The sequence below is a fragment of the Anastrepha ludens genome, chromosome 4 (genome assembly GCF_028408465.1).
Source record: "Anastrepha ludens isolate Willacy chromosome 4, idAnaLude1.1, whole genome shotgun sequence".
Lineage (NCBI taxonomy): Eukaryota > Metazoa > Arthropoda > Insecta > Diptera > Tephritidae > Anastrepha > Anastrepha ludens.
In genome coordinates this window covers 91,478,169-91,496,654 of record NC_071500.1, presented here as the reverse complement: position 1 = coordinate 91,496,654, position 18,486 = coordinate 91,478,169, and the positions used below count along the sequence as shown (strand labels likewise).

The 18,486-nt window shown below is 37.1% G+C and overlaps 1 protein-coding gene across 1 annotated transcript in view; it reads right to left on the bottom strand.

Moving 5' to 3' along the window:
• LOC128861909 (mucin-2-like) overlaps positions 1 to 18,486 on the bottom strand; it is a 191,263-nt gene that overhangs the window by 76,864 nt on the left and 95,913 nt on the right. Inside the window, exon 3 of the mRNA XM_054100287.1 lies at positions 4,506 to 7,850. Coding sequence (XP_053956262.1) covers positions 4,506 to 7,597 — 3,092 coding nt within the window. The 5' untranslated portion in view covers positions 7,598 to 7,850. The remainder of the gene's footprint in view (positions 1 to 4,505; positions 7,851 to 18,486) is intronic.

Here is an 18,486-nt window from a genome sequence, read left to right as displayed (position 1 = left end):
AGATTACGTATTATTTTGGCCCCTGCTCTCCATTTCGGCCAATTTTCATCGCCCATTTGCAATGCGCCGGCATTTTTTATGAGTATTTACTTCACACATTCGTGCATACACACACACATAAACACTTATTTGTATGCATAATTTATATTTTGTTTTGGTTTTTTGTTTGTTTGACATTCATATTATTCATTTCACTGTGCTGCTTTTTTCATTTTTTTTTTTTGTTTTGTTTTTGCCACTAACTTATCTCACACATTCAGGCAGCTATTCTTATCTTGCATTTTGTTTAGTGATTGCGCTGTCATTAATGGGGTTTGATATGATACCCAGCGTATGACAGAGTGCGCAAAGAGTTTTGTTAGCGGAATGATCGCTGAGCGTCGAACATTTGAATGTGATCGATTGAGGGCGCCTAAAAGTATGTGACGCATTCAGAGTTCAACAGAGTAAAGAACCAAGAATTATGGAAATCCATTAAAGTTGAAAGCATCAAAAGGCAGTGAAGAAGGAAGTTGGACGCAAGTAACGGCAGCAAGTTTCAAGCATCGAACTCTAACTCTACGACTATTTAGCTAGAACCATGCCAAGCGTTCCAGATAATATTGCTTTCAGCGCTTTTTTAGTTAAGAAATCTTAGCGCCAGCTGCTCAATGTCTGGTTAAGCGTCAATACTAAAGCTCAAGTTGCTTGAAAAAGCCATTTCGTAATATCTGTTTAGCTTAAATCCATCATTTAACAACAGATAAAGTTTGCCAAAGGATGTCCTGCCCAATATGGGGTTTCATTATATTAGGTTTGTGGGGGGGCTTGGACCTGTCCAAGCACTCAGTAAAGAGACCATTGTACTACACGCGGATAGAGTTTAATAGAAAGAATAGAGATAGGAAAGATAAAAATTGGGTGATAAGATGGAAAAATTAGGTGGAGGTCACTCTTCCACAAATCTCTTGAATTCATTAATGAATCTTAAGAGATCCGGAAGAGGAAGGGTATGAACTTTATCCATACTCAGTATATCGCAATCCAATATCTTAAGTCTAATTCTGGAAAACGCCGAACAGCTTCAGAGAAAATGCTCTGCAGTGTCGTCATCCTCAAGACAGGATAGGCATATCGGGGTGTCGGCGACCCCCACGGCAGCCATATATGACCACAGGCGTTGTGCCATGTGATTATACAACAACCCAGACCAAACACCCTCTATGGGTAGACCTCATGAAGTCGTGAATCCATAGTAGAATCGATACAGCACTGACACCTAGAAAGGGTTCTGGGTCTAGTGGCATACTTACAGAACCATCATTAGCCAGTTTATCAGCTAACTCGTTACCTGTAATACCACAATTTTCAGGCACCCAAATAAGACTAATTTTGTAGTGTTTTGCAACACTGTTCAGTTTTGTTAGGTCCCTGCTCTCCATTTCGTGGGTTAGCAAGAGCTTTCAGTGCATCTTGACTATCACTACAAATTCTAATACTGCAACCCGCCCGTTTTTCTCAATTAGCCAGTATGCCACGTTCAAAATGGCATAGACTTCCGTAAAGAATACCGTGGCCATCTGTCCTGTGGCATAAGAGTATTTAGTGTCTTCATCTAAGTACCATCCAGATCCACTACCATCACTGGTTTTGGATCCGTCGGTGTAGAAAGTGTGCTGATATCCCTTTAATAGGTTCTGTGGACTTAACCATTGATCCTTATCTTGGATCAAAACATCATACTTCCTACCGAAGCTAACGAAAGGCACCCGACTGTCCACTGGCATCGAGAACAGTGTGCACCGCTCCGACAGCTGGTGGTATATCTGGCTGTGCCCAGTGCTTTCTTCATTTCCCCAGACTCCGTTTAACTTAAGGCTGTACGCCGTTGTATGGGTGATTGTTAACCAAAACAAAAAAGGTTATCGGACAGATGTGAAAATCTACTAAAAGTTTATTTATTTTAAACTTTACGCACATTTTTATAATCGTGGCTTTTTTTTATAATTCATGGATTTTGAGTATAAAAATCCTCACTTTGACCATTGCTTGACTGTTTGTATCCTATAGCTGTTTCGTTCGCAAGTATCAAATTTGATTGACGTACGACGCCATTCACAAAAATTGTAAATCCTCCCATAGAGTGATTAATTTTGTGCCACCTGGTTCCTAAATGAGACTTCAAAGTTCAGCGTGAAAACAACATCAAGTGGGATTAATAAAGCTCTGGAGGACTTGCATAGGTTATGTCAGGTTAGATGGTTCCTCCCAAAGGAGCAGATTGCTTACGTCGAAGCGAGTTTTAATTTTGTTCCTTGCATCATATACGAGTTTCAGAACCCTTTAGTCATGGCTGAAATTTTGAAAGGAGCATTGGCTTCACGCAGTGGATGGGCTGCCAGTTGCGGTCCTAGAGTCAACTCAGAAAGAACGGACTTCCTGGATTAAACAACCAGTTTCTTACGCTCTCGTCAGCAGTATCTTGGTGTAATACTTGACCCCAAGCCCCATTGAAAGGTGCACAACGAAAATCGAGTTAAGAAGACCAGTAGAGGTTTATACTCCTATAAACCTATGTTCCGCGAAAAATCGGGCAGCAAGCTACTTGTCGTACTGCGGATGTACAACTTAGTGGTTCTGTCGATTTCGACATATGGTTGCCTAGTTTGGTGGGTAGCTTTTCAGAGGGGCTATAACACCACTAAAGTAGAGAAAGAAAGTGCAGAGGACTGCGTGTATTTGCATCACTGGGGCGTGTAAAATATGACCCACTGCCGCCCTGAACATTTTCTGCATTTACTTCCTATTGATCTTCAAGTTCAATCCATTGCCGCACAGAGCACTATTAGGTTGAAGGAGGTTGGCCACTAGAGGCAATCTCCTGTAGGACATGGTATCATTTTGAAGCAATTTTCTACTTCTTTTTCTGTACTTCGTACAGATTTCTCCATCCGCAAACTGGATTTTGAGGGCTGTGCTAGGGCTATCTTTTCAGGCAGGCTGGATTGGAATGAGGAGCGAATCTACACGGCCGTCGGTACCTCAGTTTTCACCGACGAACCCAAGATGGAATCTGGGTTTTGAGCGGAATTTTTCTCTAACCAGTAAATTCAGTATCCTTTCAACTGCCGAGAACTAGCAGCATTTTTCAAGCACAGGTTTTTGCGACCCTGCAGGCATGCAAACTGCTTAGGGATCTTTGTAGGAAAAGAGACATAAATATCTATACCGATAGTCATGCTGCGATCAAGGCCTTGTCGTCGCCATGTTGCAGCTCTCTTATGGTCATTTTCCGTAAGGAGGAGATCAAATATCTCGAACCAGCAGGAAACATTTCTCTTATCTGGGTTCCTGGGCATAAGAACATAAAGGGAAATGAAATTTCCGACGAGCTTGCCAGGAAAGGGTCGGCGGACGGGTTTCAGTTGTCTCCATCTCTGTGAACGGTGTCCCCTTGATCGTTATTAAAGGGAAACTGCGCATTTATTTCTCAAAAAAGCGCAAGACAGATGGAGTTCTTTCTTATCGTGTGCTATCTCAAAAACACTTTGGCTTCAGTACTACAGAAGCAGGGCGCTAGGGATCCCACGCCATTAAATTTCCAAACATATAGCGGTGGTCACTGGTTGACCGGAACTCATGCGGAGAAGTTTGGGATTCCGTATTGCAGAAGTCGTGGGGACCCGGCAGAGAAAGGGACTTTTGAACACTTTATTTGCAAATGTCGGGGCCTGGCGGCTATGCGCTTGAAGTTCCTTGAAGTTCGAGGATAGCCTGAGGCAGTTCTCTATCCGGTTTCTCGCCTCCATCACATCAATAGCAGTACATGGCTGGAAATAGTTCTTCTTCCTCTAAGTTTTGTAATTTTTCGCAGGCAGCGGTCCACATTATGGTATCCCAACGGCACTCTAGGCTACATGTGGTGAACTCATGGTACTTTTGCCATCTAACCTATCTACCTACCATATAAAGATGAAGGCGGAGGCAAGAAAGTGAAATAGATAAGGGCTAATAGCAGAGTGGCGTCAATACTGCTGTGCGTGTTTTAGTTATTTAGATTTAAACGTATACCTCTTTTGCACTGTGCCACAACAAATAGAAATTTGAACAATTGAGTTGTTTAGAACATGTCAAGATTAGGGACGATATTTGTTGCACTAAACGATAAACTTATACTACGAGTCTCTCTTTGTAGAAAGCGCGATATCATTATTTCCTCCAAATTAGAATGAGGGATCCGATTCTCGAAAAAGAATTCATAATTAGACAATTCGAAAAGGCCAATGAAACTACTAAAGTTCACCGAATTAAAAGAAATATGGGAAAAATAAAATCTAACTCTAAGAGATTGTTTGGTCATGCACTCAGCAGTCAATGGCTCTCTCATTCTGATACGAAAAACCCCAACTATCTTTTTATTGAAATAACTTCTCAAACTATCTACTCATCATAAACATAAATGAATAGCCTAAAATATTTGACTGAGTTCATTTTATTTTCCATATTGGATGTATATTCTAGCTTACCCATTCGGCAAGGATTGTGGCTCCAGTGACGATAACTCTTCCTCCACTTCGCCAATGGTTGGCAACATATTCGAATGCCAGTAGAGATTGAAGTATGCCTCCGATGGTCCTGGACCATTTATCAGCTCTGGCGGTCCCAACTTCTCACCATCCTCACAATCATAATCGCGTTCAGTCTCATTACGCAATGCACTGTTTTCGTCTTCATCATCATCACTTGAGCTTGAGTAGTAAGTAGGTTGTGAATCACTCACTTTGATGCATTTACCTACCACAGCTGGTGGCGTGTCTTCTTCATCAACATTACTCTCCAAATGTTGTGCTTGCTGCTGGCCGGTGGGCGACTTAAATGTGGACAATGTTGTTGTCACGGCTGGCGTTTCTTCTTTGCGTTCCGCATTCGGACTGTGCTTGCGTACCAAATCAAAGAGACTGGGCATTTTGTCATCTTCATTATCGTTAACATCCGTGAAGGGTGTACGTGGCTCTTGTGTCTTACTCTCATAAGTTTGTATCTTAAAACGTATTTCACGATTGGGTGAGGCGCTTGCGGTCGGCGACTGTTGTTTGAATGTTTGCATTGTGGGTGTATTACTGCGTGATGTTGGTGGCGTCGTGTGCGTTGTAGCGTTGCGGTCCGTCACTGCCACCGTAACAGAGCCACCTACAGTTGATGTTTGCAATTTGGGAATATGCGTAGGTGATTTGCCCAACGATTGTATACGCTCTGGTGGTTTCGGTTTGGGGCCTTTCACTTTAGTGGGCGTGGTTGAGGCCAGTATGGCTTCTGCGGATACAGACTGACCACTAAAAACGGGTATGAGTGTGCGTTCGGGACTCTTTAGTTTCGATTCGGCTGAATTTGTACGTTGCAGCGGCATTTTAAGACTCATCGGTGGGCTAGACTCTTTCGACTTGCTGCGATAGAATCCGAGCTTCAGATCCGTTTCGGACTTTTGTTTGTGCGTTAAAAAGCGTGGTATATTGGAAGAATTACCGGTGAGTTTGCGCTCCATGGAGCCGTCTAATTCAAATGAGCGTTTTGGAGAGAGCACAACGGGAATGCGTGATTTAGGTGGCGACAACTTGTTTGCTTCCGCGGGTTTTGATTTCTCTGTAGTGGGCTTACGTGTCACACTTACAACACTATCCGTAGAACTGTGGCATTCCTTATCCAGAAACATGGCGGTCTGTTGTCTGATGGAGGACGACAACTCAGGGGTTTGCTTGCTGAGCTTGATCTCGCCCTCAGTCCTGGCACGCTCGAATGAACGTTGTGAATTTGGACCAAACACCGACGCAATGGCTTTTGGTATCTTCGTGATGAATTCTTTAGCACTTTGCGTGGGTTCATGTGAGGGTGTAGTTGGTGTATTCGCGGGCGTTACTGGGTTATTCGTCGGAGTAATAGATGTGGTGGGTGTAGAAGGCGCAGTGGGTGGAGAAGACGCAGAAGGTGTGGTTGGTGTTTTTGTCAAAGTCTTTGCGTGTATTGCTTCGCTTGGCACTGTGGGCGGTGCAACCTGTATGGGTAGCTTGGTAGGCGTGGCAATCTTACGTGGCGTTGGTATAATTGAACGTTTCTTGGGCTCAACTAACGGCGATCCACTTGCGGCACCAACAACTTGTCGTGGTTTCGGTGTCGGCAATACTACAAACGGCGCACCTTGTGATTGTGGCTTCAGTTCCACATTCTCGTAGGTGTTCACCTTTTCTGTTTTGAATTCGACATTCTCGTAATTGTTACCTGGTATAAATGTAGCGGGTTTCTTCACCTGTGTCGCTGTCATTGTGCCCGCTAACAAATCTGGCATCACATCCCCCGTTGACTCTACAGCTTTTTTTAGACACTCTTCCAGCTGCACTGCCGCATTGCCATTCACATTCACATTAAACTCTTGCTCCAGCATTGTAAACGGCTTGAGTACCTTCGCCAACTCTGATTTATTAATCACATTTTGCCCATTTGTCAGCGACGTGTAGCTGGACAAGTCCGATTCGGACGAATAGTTAGAGCTCATGGAGAATTTATCAATCACTGTCGAAATTGTGCTTGCAGTGTCATCCGATTCGGACTCTGTCTTCAACGATTGACCATCGGCGAAGAGATTTATGTAATACTCTGCATCTGGTGGCGGCGTAAAAGGCTTATCCACCTCACTGCTCTGCGGTGCGCTGGTTGCGGTTACTGTAATCCCTGGCGTTGCACCAGCAGCACTGTTGGCAGCCGCCGCAGGCACCGCCACTTTACTTTCGCCATTCAAAGACTTCCGCTTCACCAGCTTGCGCGGCGGCACAGGCGGTGGTGGCGGTGGACTGCCCTTCATTTGGCCATTGCTCATAATCACAGCTGTACCGCCTGCGTCATTGCTCAATACACGCATCCCCGTCACGCCACCATTGACAACATCCACAGTGGTGCTACCTGCCAGCAGTAGCACTTCCTCCTCTGCCTCTGGCTTGCGACCATGGCCGTTGCGCACCTGCAGCCGTATAGCCACATTGTCTTTCAAACAGCGCACGCATTCGATGCGCGTCAATTCACAGACGCGTTGCCCATCAATGCTGACAATTTCATCGCCCTCGCGCAGCGCACCCCAACTGGCGCGCACTTTGGAGGCTGGACTATCGGCGGCGCAGGATTGTATGTAAAGTTTGTGCACCTTTTCGGCGCTGCGTGTGCCGCCTTGGAACTTCAAACCGAAGCCTAAACGTTCACCTGGCTGGCGGTGCACCACCAACAGTTCAGTTTCTGATTCCACTTCCGCCTCTGTGGCGATCACCAAACCGTTTGTGTCGCTACTGTTCATATTTTCTTCAGCAACAACACTGTCATTTCCTTCACTTTTATTATAGCCGCTACTGTTTCTATGAACTTGAGTTTGATTGTTGATCGTTAGCACAGTTATATACGAAGAGTCTTCTTCAACTGAGCTCTGTCTTTGCTTGACTAGCTGCCTGGGGTTTGTGTCTTTGGATGCGGGATCGTCCACTTCAACAACGGTCACATAGTCGTCATCAATACCCGGTGTTGTTATGGTTGTTGTTGTCGTTGTGCTCATTATCGTTGCGCCAGTGTTAGTCGTCGCCATATTGCAGTTGTGTTGTAGCTGAACGCTTGCTGATTATAAGCTGACGGCGTGTTTGCTATTGCTGAATGTGTGCTGAGTCGTTGTGCGTTTGGAAGCCGTCGTGGTGAATTTGGTGCATTAAATTGTTGAATTGTTTGGCTTTCTGCACGGGTTTGTGCATTGGCTAAGCTAAGCTTGGCACTCACTGGACGTCAAGGGTGTGTGTTGAACTTTTTCTTGGTGTAGTTGAATTTTAGTTAAACCCGTGGTGGCACTGAAATAGAAGAGGAATGAGATTTTAATGGGATATGAATTTAAATAAAAAAATAAAAATCAAAAAAGGTCAAATACACAAATTAATATTTTAAATTCTGTGTAATAAAGCATTCAGTCTAAATAAAAAATGAATATACATTAAAAAAAATTCCAAATTGATATTTTTTATATGCAAAATTTTTATTTTATTTTAATTTTTTATATAATTTTAAAAGTTTGCAAAATAAGCGAGCTGAAGGCCAATCAATGTTTTTTATTGAAAATTTTAGACAGCAAAAATAGTCAAAGGTATAGAAGTTATGGATGTAGCAGATTACTGCGGGACACAAAGCTGCGTCAGTGAAATGCCAACTCAGTGCGCCAGACACTTAGTTGAGCCAGTTGCCGTCTCGCTGAATTAAAGACAGAGGCGCCATGAGAAGAAGAGGCGACTGCTGTTTTTCAAACTTTCGGTAAAAAAAGCTCAATGACTCAAAAGCAAAAAAAAAAGTAGTTTTATGAACGTGGAATTATGATACTGCCCGAAAGATGGCAAAAGGTCATTGAACAAAATTGGCAATACATTACAGAATAAAGTTATTTAATTCCATAAAAAACTTACTTTAATTTTCTAAAAAAAAAATCCACAACTACTTAGTTGCCAACCCAGTATTTAGAAAAAAAAATGTTTTTGGTGAAAAGTAAGTGAAACTTAAAATTTTATTTCACGTTTCATTTAAAAAGGAATCTGGTTAAAAAACAAATTAAATTGTGTGTCAAACCTTTGAATGCAAAAGATGCAACGAATTTTGAAGGATGCAAAATTGTGTTTAGATTTTGTAAAACTTAGAATTTCATTAGAGTTTGGTTGAGAAGGGAATCCAAACTAAATGCACAAAATTATTTTTCAAGTGAAACGAGAGAGAATGGAGAGTAAATTCTAATTCTAATTTCTAGAGAGAAATAACACTGCCTACTTTTTGTTTGGCGCTTGTTTGTGGGTGCAAACTTGTAGGAAATATATTTTCCGTGCCTACTTTTTGGCGTTATATTTCCTTGGTGCCTACTGCTTGTGGCGTTTTTTGGCCCCAATTTTTTTGCCGTTTTTTTTTTTGGTGCCTACTTTTTGGCTCTTATCTCCGTTTCCTGGCTAGTGCTTGTGCGAACTACAAAGTGCTATCCATTCCGGCGTCGGATTTATTGGTATTGCCTTGCCGTAATTTGTGTCGTTGCGCAGATGATAAACGTTCGGAGTTGTGCGCGCTGTTGCCACGGTTTGTGTCCGTCGTTTACCTACACCGGTCGACCCTTCTCCGTTTTTTTGTAAACTTTGTCTATTTGTATTCTCTGCAAATGTTGTGAATTTATTTAGATATACATATATTATTTCTCTCTCTCTCTCATTCTCTCATTTTAACGAATTTTAAAAAAGTTTAAATTGCGTTTAAAGTTTAGTTTAAAAAGGAACTCAAATTAAAAAAAATTTAATAATATTTTTTCTTAACGAAAACTTTCTAACAAACGAAATTCTAACAAATAGAAATTTACTTTAAATAGGAATCTCGTTAAAAAAACTCCAATTATCAAACTTGTGAACACAAAAACAGCAACGAATAAAAAAAGGAAAATTGTGTTAAAATTTTGTAAAACTTGAAATTTCATTAAAGTTTAGTTGAAAAGGGAACTAAAAATAAATATTTTTTTTTCAATTATGTTTATATATTCAACAACTTAACAACTAAAATTTCATTAAGAATTTTATTTCAAAGAAATTCGAAATTAAAAAAAAAATTAAGGTGTTTAAACGAATTAAGAAAAAATTGTAAAAATTCGAAATTAAAAAAAAAATAAAATTAAGGTTTTTAAACGAATTAAGAAAAATTTTTAAATTTCATTTAATTGTAATTAAAAAAGGAATTCAAATTTAATAAATTTTGTAAATTGTTATTTATTTGTATGTAAAATTTTTGAAAAAACAATTTTTAAAAATTTAAAATACAAAAAATTTCAAAAAGTTGCAAAATTATATAATTGCAGTTAACTGTTTTTGTCACTAATTTCTTCCCTATTTTTCCCCAATCAATAGCTCCCACATGAAATTTGACCTAACAAACAAAAGACTGCAGCAACAAACTTGCCTTCAAGCGTTAATTGAAAAACTGCAAGTTGTTTGTTTACTACTTTTCATCGTATGCACTTTACCGGTAGCCCATCGGCATGTGTGTTGTTATTATTGTTATTATTTTTACGTTCATTTTACGGCGTATTTTTAGCACTCCTTGTATGTAATGTCAATGGTAGTACAAGAATTGCGGTTAATGACAACGACAAGCGGTTAGAACCTGCTCCCACAGACACTCACCACTCGTCACTCGCCGCCACTCGCCGCCACTCAACGCTAAACAGTCGCTCACGAGTAGTTGTAAAAGTACGAGTATGCATGGAAATGCATATTTATATGTGACTGTGTGCAAAGCAACATTCCTGTATAGCACCTCGAAGGCGCACATTCTATTAGTAGACGCGCATGCGCACAAGTTGACGACGGCAAAGTGATTGTCTGACATACTTTTTCATGATGCAGTGGCGTCGGCGGTTGTGGCGGTCATGCAGTAGCAATCTAGTGGTTGTTGTTAGATGCCATGCTGCACTTTTACCACTTCCATCAACTGCGCTGCATCTGTTGCTGCTACGAACCTCTACATGTGCTTGTAGGCTGTAAATTTTATTTGCTTACTTACTCGTATTTGCTTTTTGTCGTTGAGGGTTTGCATGATCTTGCTGGATTTTTATTTTATTTTTTTTGTTTGAAAATAATAATTTGTGGTTTTTCATGGGTTCAACGCAGCTGCTTGACTAGACTTGTTTGTTTTAGTTTCAGGCGCGTGCGCTCTAGAATGTTTGCTTACACGACTTTGCTGTTAGGTTTTGTGGAGTTATGCAAAAGGGTTCTAGTTAAAGTTTGGATTGAAGCAGAAACACAAAAATATTTGGTTTTTAAAGTTTTTTTTTTATAAAATGAAATATTTACTTATATTGCAATTTCGCACCCCAATATTTTCCATCGTAATTTACTAAATTAAAGAAATGCACCACGAAGGTCCTAGAATGATGTGAAAATATTAGTGCTGCTGAAAATGCAAAATTATTGCATTTTATTCTCAATTCACTTCTTGAAAAAAAGTTAGAGCGAGCCCAAGTAAGGCTTATTAACTTAAAAGCAATAAACTGTATAGAAGTCATTTCAAAGTACATTTGACACTCTGTCAAAGAAAAGAATACCAAAATTTTATATTTTAAAATACCCTTTTGAAGGCATTGTCAAAATTCAAAAAAATTCAGATGGTAAATAAAGAAAACTACGAATTATACGCGCCGTATTGTTTTCGAATAATATGAAAATAAATAAACACAGTTGCTTGCAAACGGAAGTCACTTTTTTTTAATTTATTTGCTTAAAAAGTTTGTTTTATTTGCTTCCATGCGCTTCTTTTTTAAATACCGGATAAATCATAATCGTATTTACCTTCTGATTTTATTTGATACCTTTTAAAGTTCCTTCGAAAAAGATATAACATTATTTTCTTCTTGGTAGAAAGTTTATTTAATGCAAACGTAAACATTACAAAATCTATGAATTCTTAAAAAGCTACGTTTGCTAGCTGCCTATGTGAAAAATCAGGTACCTGCTGATACAACCCTTTATAACGTAACATCCTAGGCCTTATTGGCTGCTGCTCTTATGCCTTATTGGCTAATATTACCGCGAGTTATTTTCCCTTTAATTGGAAAGGCTTGACTGGATCAACCAGTGTGAGATAGATATGTATGTGAGTTAAGTATACATCTCGAATCAAATAAGCCTAACAGTGATGACGTACTCAGCTAAATGAGGTACCACTAATCGAGCACCGAACTGAATATTTCTAAGGTATTTCTGATTTTAGATCTCCATCTGGGCGTACGTATTCAACAAATTGATTCATGAGGCATTTTAAGCACTTTGGTTAAATATGAAAATAAGAAAATCTTAATATACGAGTAATATTTCTCTAAACAATAAATCACTTCAAACAGTTGCAAACACTACATTTTAGCGACAGAAAACATCAAATGGCCGATTGAGCAGTAAAAGTTGAAGATGTTGTCCTCAGGCATCGGGCAAATTAGCACTTTGAACAAATGGCGGTTGGCGGGATTTGACTACTTGGAAACACTTTTTTTAAGAAAGTAAAAATGAGACTTCTATCCTTGAACTTGATAAATATTATTTCATTTTGACAAGGGCCTTTTTTCATTATAATTTTGATATATTGATTTAAAATAAAACTTAATGCCGATTAATGACGAGAATTTGATAAATATTTTGAGTCAAGTTTTTATATACATATATTTTTTTATTTAAATCTTTATTAAAAGTAACATAAAGGTGGCACAAAAATAATCATCCAATTTTGCTTGTTTTTAAGTATTTTTTTTGTTTTTGTATTTATTTCTATTTTTACTTTTTTATTACTTTTTCACATAGTTTTTTATATTTTCTTATTTAATTTAATTGTATTTTAATTAAAGAATTTTTTTTCTTTAAAATTTTTTTCTTTATATTTATAATATTTTTATTTTTCTTATATTTTATTATTATTTTATTTTATTTTAAGAATTGTTTAATTTTTTTTTTATTTTTCTTATTTTTTATTTTCAGATTTTCAATTTTTGTATTCCTTTTTAATTTTAGTTTTTGTTTGGTATTTTTTTTTATTTTGCTTGTATTCTACGTTTCTTTTTTTTTACGTTTTTAAATTTTTTGATTTAATTTTTCTTAAATGTTTAATTTTAAGATTTTCTTTTATTTCTTTTTAATATATACAATACAATACAATATTTTTTTGTACAATATTTATTTTTATTGTTTATTACTTATCTAAATTAGTTTTTTTTTTAATTTTTCTTATTTTATTTTATTTTAAGATGTAAGCATTTTTTTCTAATTTGTTTTTTGTATTTATTTTTTATTTTTTACAACTCTTTTAGTTTTTTTTATTTTTTTATTAATATTTTATTTTATTTTAAGACTTTTTTTGAAGTGTCTTTTAATTTTTCTTATTTATTTATATTATTTTAAGATTTAAACTTTTTTGCATGTCTTCTTTAGTTTTTTTTTGGTATTGTTTTTTCAATTTTTTTTGGTACCCTTTTAAATTAAAAACAAATTTTAAATTGTTTCTTAATTTTTCTTATTATTTTATTTTATTTTAAGGTTCAAATTTTTTTTTTCTCTTTTGAATTTTGTTTTTGTATTTATTTCTAGTTTTATTTTTTTACTACTTTTTGCTTGTGATGAAAGAACGTAAGAATGCAAATTTATAATTTTTTTACCTTTTTAAAATTTTTTTGTTTTAATTTTTCTTAAATTTTTTATTTTAAGTTTTAAACATTTTTCTTGTCTCGATAACTTTTTTTCTGTATTTATCTATATATTATTCTATTTTAAGACTTAAACTTTTTTTTATTTCTTTTTAATTTTTTTTTTTGTATTTATTTTTATTTTTAAATTTTTATTTTTTTATACAATAATTTTCTTAATTTTTTTTAGTATTTCTTTTAATAATTTTCTGTTTTTATTATTATTTTATTTTATTTTAAGAATTTATTAACATTTTTGTTTTTTTTCTTATTTTTTTATTTTATTTTAAGATTAAACTTTTTTTTGTATTTTTTTTTAATATTTTAGTTACCTTTTTTTATTTTTTTATTATGTTTTATTTAATTTTAAGATTTGAACTTTTTTTTATTTTTAATTTTGTTTTTGAATTTATTTTTATTTAGTTTATTGTTAGCCAACCGACACGAGGGCGCAGTCCGCATGGCGCACAGTTATTTTGGGTGCACCAAGAAAGGCGCGAGTTTGTTAAGCGTAGGGATCTTAAAATTTTTAGCTGCAGAGATATATGTCATCGTCAATCAATTATTCAGAGAAGATAACAGTATTGTTCTCTTAGTAGTAAAAGACGGATGATTCGATGTATCAAAAATGATGGAATACTGGCATAAGGATCGAAATAGTTCATTGAGTTCTTAACTAATTGACTTGATAATGCACGTTTTATTAACTTTTCTTCAAAATAATTCTTTACCAATATTTATCAATATTATTGATTAAATGTTTGTATATTTGGAATGTGAAAAAATATTATTTGACATCCTGAAAGCCTCATGAAAGCAGAAAAAATTCCATGCATTTTCTAATTTATGTCTCGATTTCGTGTAGGCATGGATCAGCTGCTTTCCTAGATATCTTCAAGTGCTCGCTAGTATTTCAAAAAAAATTAATCCGCTCAAGATGCCTTCAGCCAGCATTTAAAGGTGTACACTTACACATTTACATTTGTATTTACTCATTTGTCAATGATCACCAGTTTTACACGGTGCAACAATGTAACCAAAGCGAAAGTTGTGGAATCTCGTTCACAGTAATGAAAATTCGTAATATAATTTATTTGTATTTGTTATATTCAAATTACATTTCCAAAAAAAAAAGAAACAGCTTTACTTGATAGTTTCACCAGGATAGTAAAAATCGTCTCACCGCCAACACCAAATATTGCACAGCATCAAATAAAAGAAGCTACAGTAAAATTACAAACATACACACACATACCAAGATTGTTTCTATGCAATTCGAAATGCACTTACATATGTACATACATACATATATTACATACATATTATTGTATGCAAGCTCGTTCCCCACTCGACACCTGATGCCTCAGAGGCTATGCTATTTGCCGGCATAAAGGCGCCTTTAGACCATTTGATTTGGTATGTCTGGTATGCGGTCACCTGTAAAATTCAGTTTCCAGTTTTCAATTGCAATTGAAAGGTATCTATTTTTGTTGTAAAAGAAACTGTAGAGTACCTATACATAAGCAAAAGTCATGGCGGTACAATGAAAAATACAGTAAGCAAAGCCAATGAATGCGAGTGGCGAATGGAGTAGTGCAGAGTAGAACGTCGAATTGAAAAGCAGCTTATTTAGCCGGCTTTAAGCGGAAAATTGGCATTAGCGCAGATGCATTACAGCTTTTTCGAGCTATTTTGAGATAGAGCTGAAACTGTGGTTGTAGCTGGATTTGGAATCTGTGAGTTACTAAACTAAGGGTAATAAAGGTTCGGCAATAGCAAAGGCAGCAAAATAAGCTACGGTAAAAAGACAATAGAAAATATAAGCCGAAGAGAAACGAAATTCAGCGCAAAGCATTACTTTGCAGATTCCAAGGCGAGTGTGTTTCTGGTGTGAAAAAATTGTAGAAAAAAAATTAAAAAAATTAAGGAAGGAAACGAAATGTATAAAATACTTGTTTTAGCTTTTTTCTTAACCAGTGACTGTTGACGTATAAATACGCTGCGAAACAGCAACTCTCAGAGTATAAGTTTTTGTGTATTTATGTATATGTATGTATGTATGTATTCATGTGTACGCGCAAAGCTGGGCTCGAAACCAGCCAAGTTGTTTAGTTGTACTGGTATAACCTCTTGCGTACTCTTGATAGAAATGTGGGCTTGTTGTTGGTGTCTCATGCTGTTTGGTATTTTAGTCGCAACTCTAACTGAACCTGTAACTGGTTGGCATTACATTGAAAGGTGTATCTAAGACTAGCGTCTACCTGTCGATTTTTGTGTGGGTGTACTTTATTGAATTTCTCAAGTTTTTTTCCGCTTGCCTGGTATGCGCTTTTTTTTCTTTTTACGTATAGATTTTTCTTATTTTTCAGCTATCCATTATCCGTTACGGCGCCTACAGCGATTGGCTAGTTGATTTCTATTGAAAATCGCAGCTTAAGGAAGATAATAAAAGTGTAGAAAAAAACCAAAAAGTTAAAAGGAGCTGTAGAAAGGTCATTAGCAAAGCGTGATAATGAAAATTTTGCATTCAATATTTAGCTACAAATTGACGATATATTAATTTCCGACACTATGACGAGGGCTGAGATGACTTTTTTATAAATTTTGGAATTTTTATTTATTTAATACGCACACAGATATTCAATAGTATGAAATTAGGTGAAAAAAGTCAAAATCAGCCGAAAATCATTTTCCTCTCAAAGTTATTTCCCATTAAAATTGCGTTAGGAAAAGCCCTCAAACCATTCTGGTATATAAATATTTGTTTTGGCTACCTCCGCTTAAATTCATTCCCACCTGTAAGTATGCAGAAAGTTGCGTTTTTGTTTTTCATTTCATTTTCCGAGCAAATAGCTGCGTCTCTCAATGGGCTTATGAAATGATAAACTTAAAGCGTACGCTGAGTGCATACACAAGAATGAGGACTACTTTATGCGGCTAGCATTGCATCTATAAACCCCCTTTATAAGAGTGTCTCCACGACTTACCTTGCGAAAAGACTTAATAATTTTATTTAAAGCAGTTTAGCCGTAGCCGTTTAAGCAGCCAGCCTGCATTGGGCCAGCAGCTTAACAACCTTATGCGCTAACAAGTTTCATAACTAAACCCATAAGGGAGGTTACCCAGAATCTCCAGTAAATCTCACACATCCCGGAAAGATTTCAGAGGCCTGGCTAAAATCAGTCCGTTAACGGCCTCTCAGCAAATTTGAAGGAATCAGCTGATGGGCTTACGTAACAGGGGTTGTGAAGGCGAATTGCTTACGAAGAAATTGCGATTGTGTTGGTGGTATACGAAAAAAGTCAACGTTGCTTCGTTGCCATCTGAACAGACACAGATTGGTCGAGTGTTTGAATATGTGTGAAATGATCCGGCGGAACTCTTACAGTGCCAGCCGATCTTCATCGCATTAATTTTGTTTTTAACCTTAGCAGATTGGTCAAACCTGGTAGTCTATCATCATTTTTTCAGCGCTAAACAGGTACGATTGTATACAAATCGTGGAGATGAGTAAATAATGTGAAATTTTGTACTTACAACTGTCGAAGCTAAACGGGGTTCTTCTAACAACTGCTACCAAGACTGTTGCTAATAGTCGAAACACTGTGAGCGATCTTCAAAGTAAGCCCCTCAAACAAAGCATATCCATGCCAATGTTTTTCCCCAATTATCTAAACAATTATCGATTTCAGAAACGGATTTCAATTTATCCCGCGACGTTGAAACTTTTATATGTACCGGAAAGGTGGAATGGTGCTGAAATGGTAACCGCAGTATGAGGTTTTTAGATTTAGGATAACGAACTAGACGATGCCTTAGTTAGCTGTCGATTTCCCAATGGGAACAGAAGCTATTATTGATCTAAGTTACGTAAATGTGGTTCCTTTCGCGAAGATTTGGTTTTGAGAAGGTTTAGCTCTATTACATAAATTTGGTAGACTAACCACCCAAGATGTCTAAATCTCAGCCCGGCAATATAAAAAAAGCTAAGGAGGAAGTGCGAAGATAACTCCCGCTCATCTTTCAGCCAACTGGTGCAGAAAGAACTTGAAGCAATCAATACCAAGTCTCACCTCGTGGATACCTAATTAACATTGGCCAAAAAGTTCAACCACGAAATTTGACAGTTGCGCCTTTATTAGACTTAGAAGCTCCATCGAATGCTCGCTCTTAATCTACCCGTGACCAGAAGGATCTCGCAACTTTGCACGCTTGTGTACTAGCGCTTGTGAGACACCTTTCTAGGAGCAACTACAAGTTTCCAAAAGAGCCCCAATCGTTCCATTTTGCTCGAAACAACCCCGAGGATCTCCTGTCCAGTTAGCTCGTTCACGCAACAGTTTCCTATAACGTCCCGGGGACCAGGAACCCAAATGATGCTAATATCGAAGCATACGGATGCGGTCGAAAGGAAGTTCCACTAAATTCGAGCGTTCCAACAACGAGCGCAAAGCTCGATTGCCAGTTAGCTGTCGAAGGAATTGTTTGCTTTCTCGACATCAGTAGGTAATCAATCAACAATTTCTTTGCTTGTGGCAATCAGAAGAATTACTTTTTCACAATTTTATCCATAAAACAAAAGCACAACATTCTTATTATGCAGGAACTGCGCAACACCGCCGGGGGAAAAAGTATAAAAAATCAAGCGGATTTTTTAGCAACTTCAAAGTTGACTTATGTGATGCCAAAATTAATTACGTTTCAAAATTAGACGTATTTGGATTTCATTAGACAATAAACTATAATGAAAATAATGAATACCAAAAATAAAACAAAAATTGGTCAAAATTGGTCTAAATGTTCATGTCCTATCATTTTACCGCGGATTGTATTATAGCCATTAAAGCATCAAATTTCTGAATATTTTTTTCAAATCGTCTGCAAATAGAACAAAATGGAATTAAATTCGTTAATAAAAGAAGTAAAATATATGCTACCCAAGACGCTGTCAGTGGCACCACTGAGGGTGAAGAAAGACGAATGACTTCCCATACAATCTAATTTAGTTAGTAAAATTTTGTGGGAGATCTTATCAAAAGGTTTTAATCGAAACTTTGTCGATGATAGCACAAAAGCCACAAATTCCGAGGGTATTGATTCTTTCCACAATCTACAATTTGGATCATTGTCCCTATATACTGGATGTTATCAATGGTATTTCTTCCTCGCAGTCATCAATGAGATGGGGTAGAGACAGACTGTTTTCGTTTCTACTTAAGAAAAACAGTGTTTCACTTTGCATGGCCTTAAAA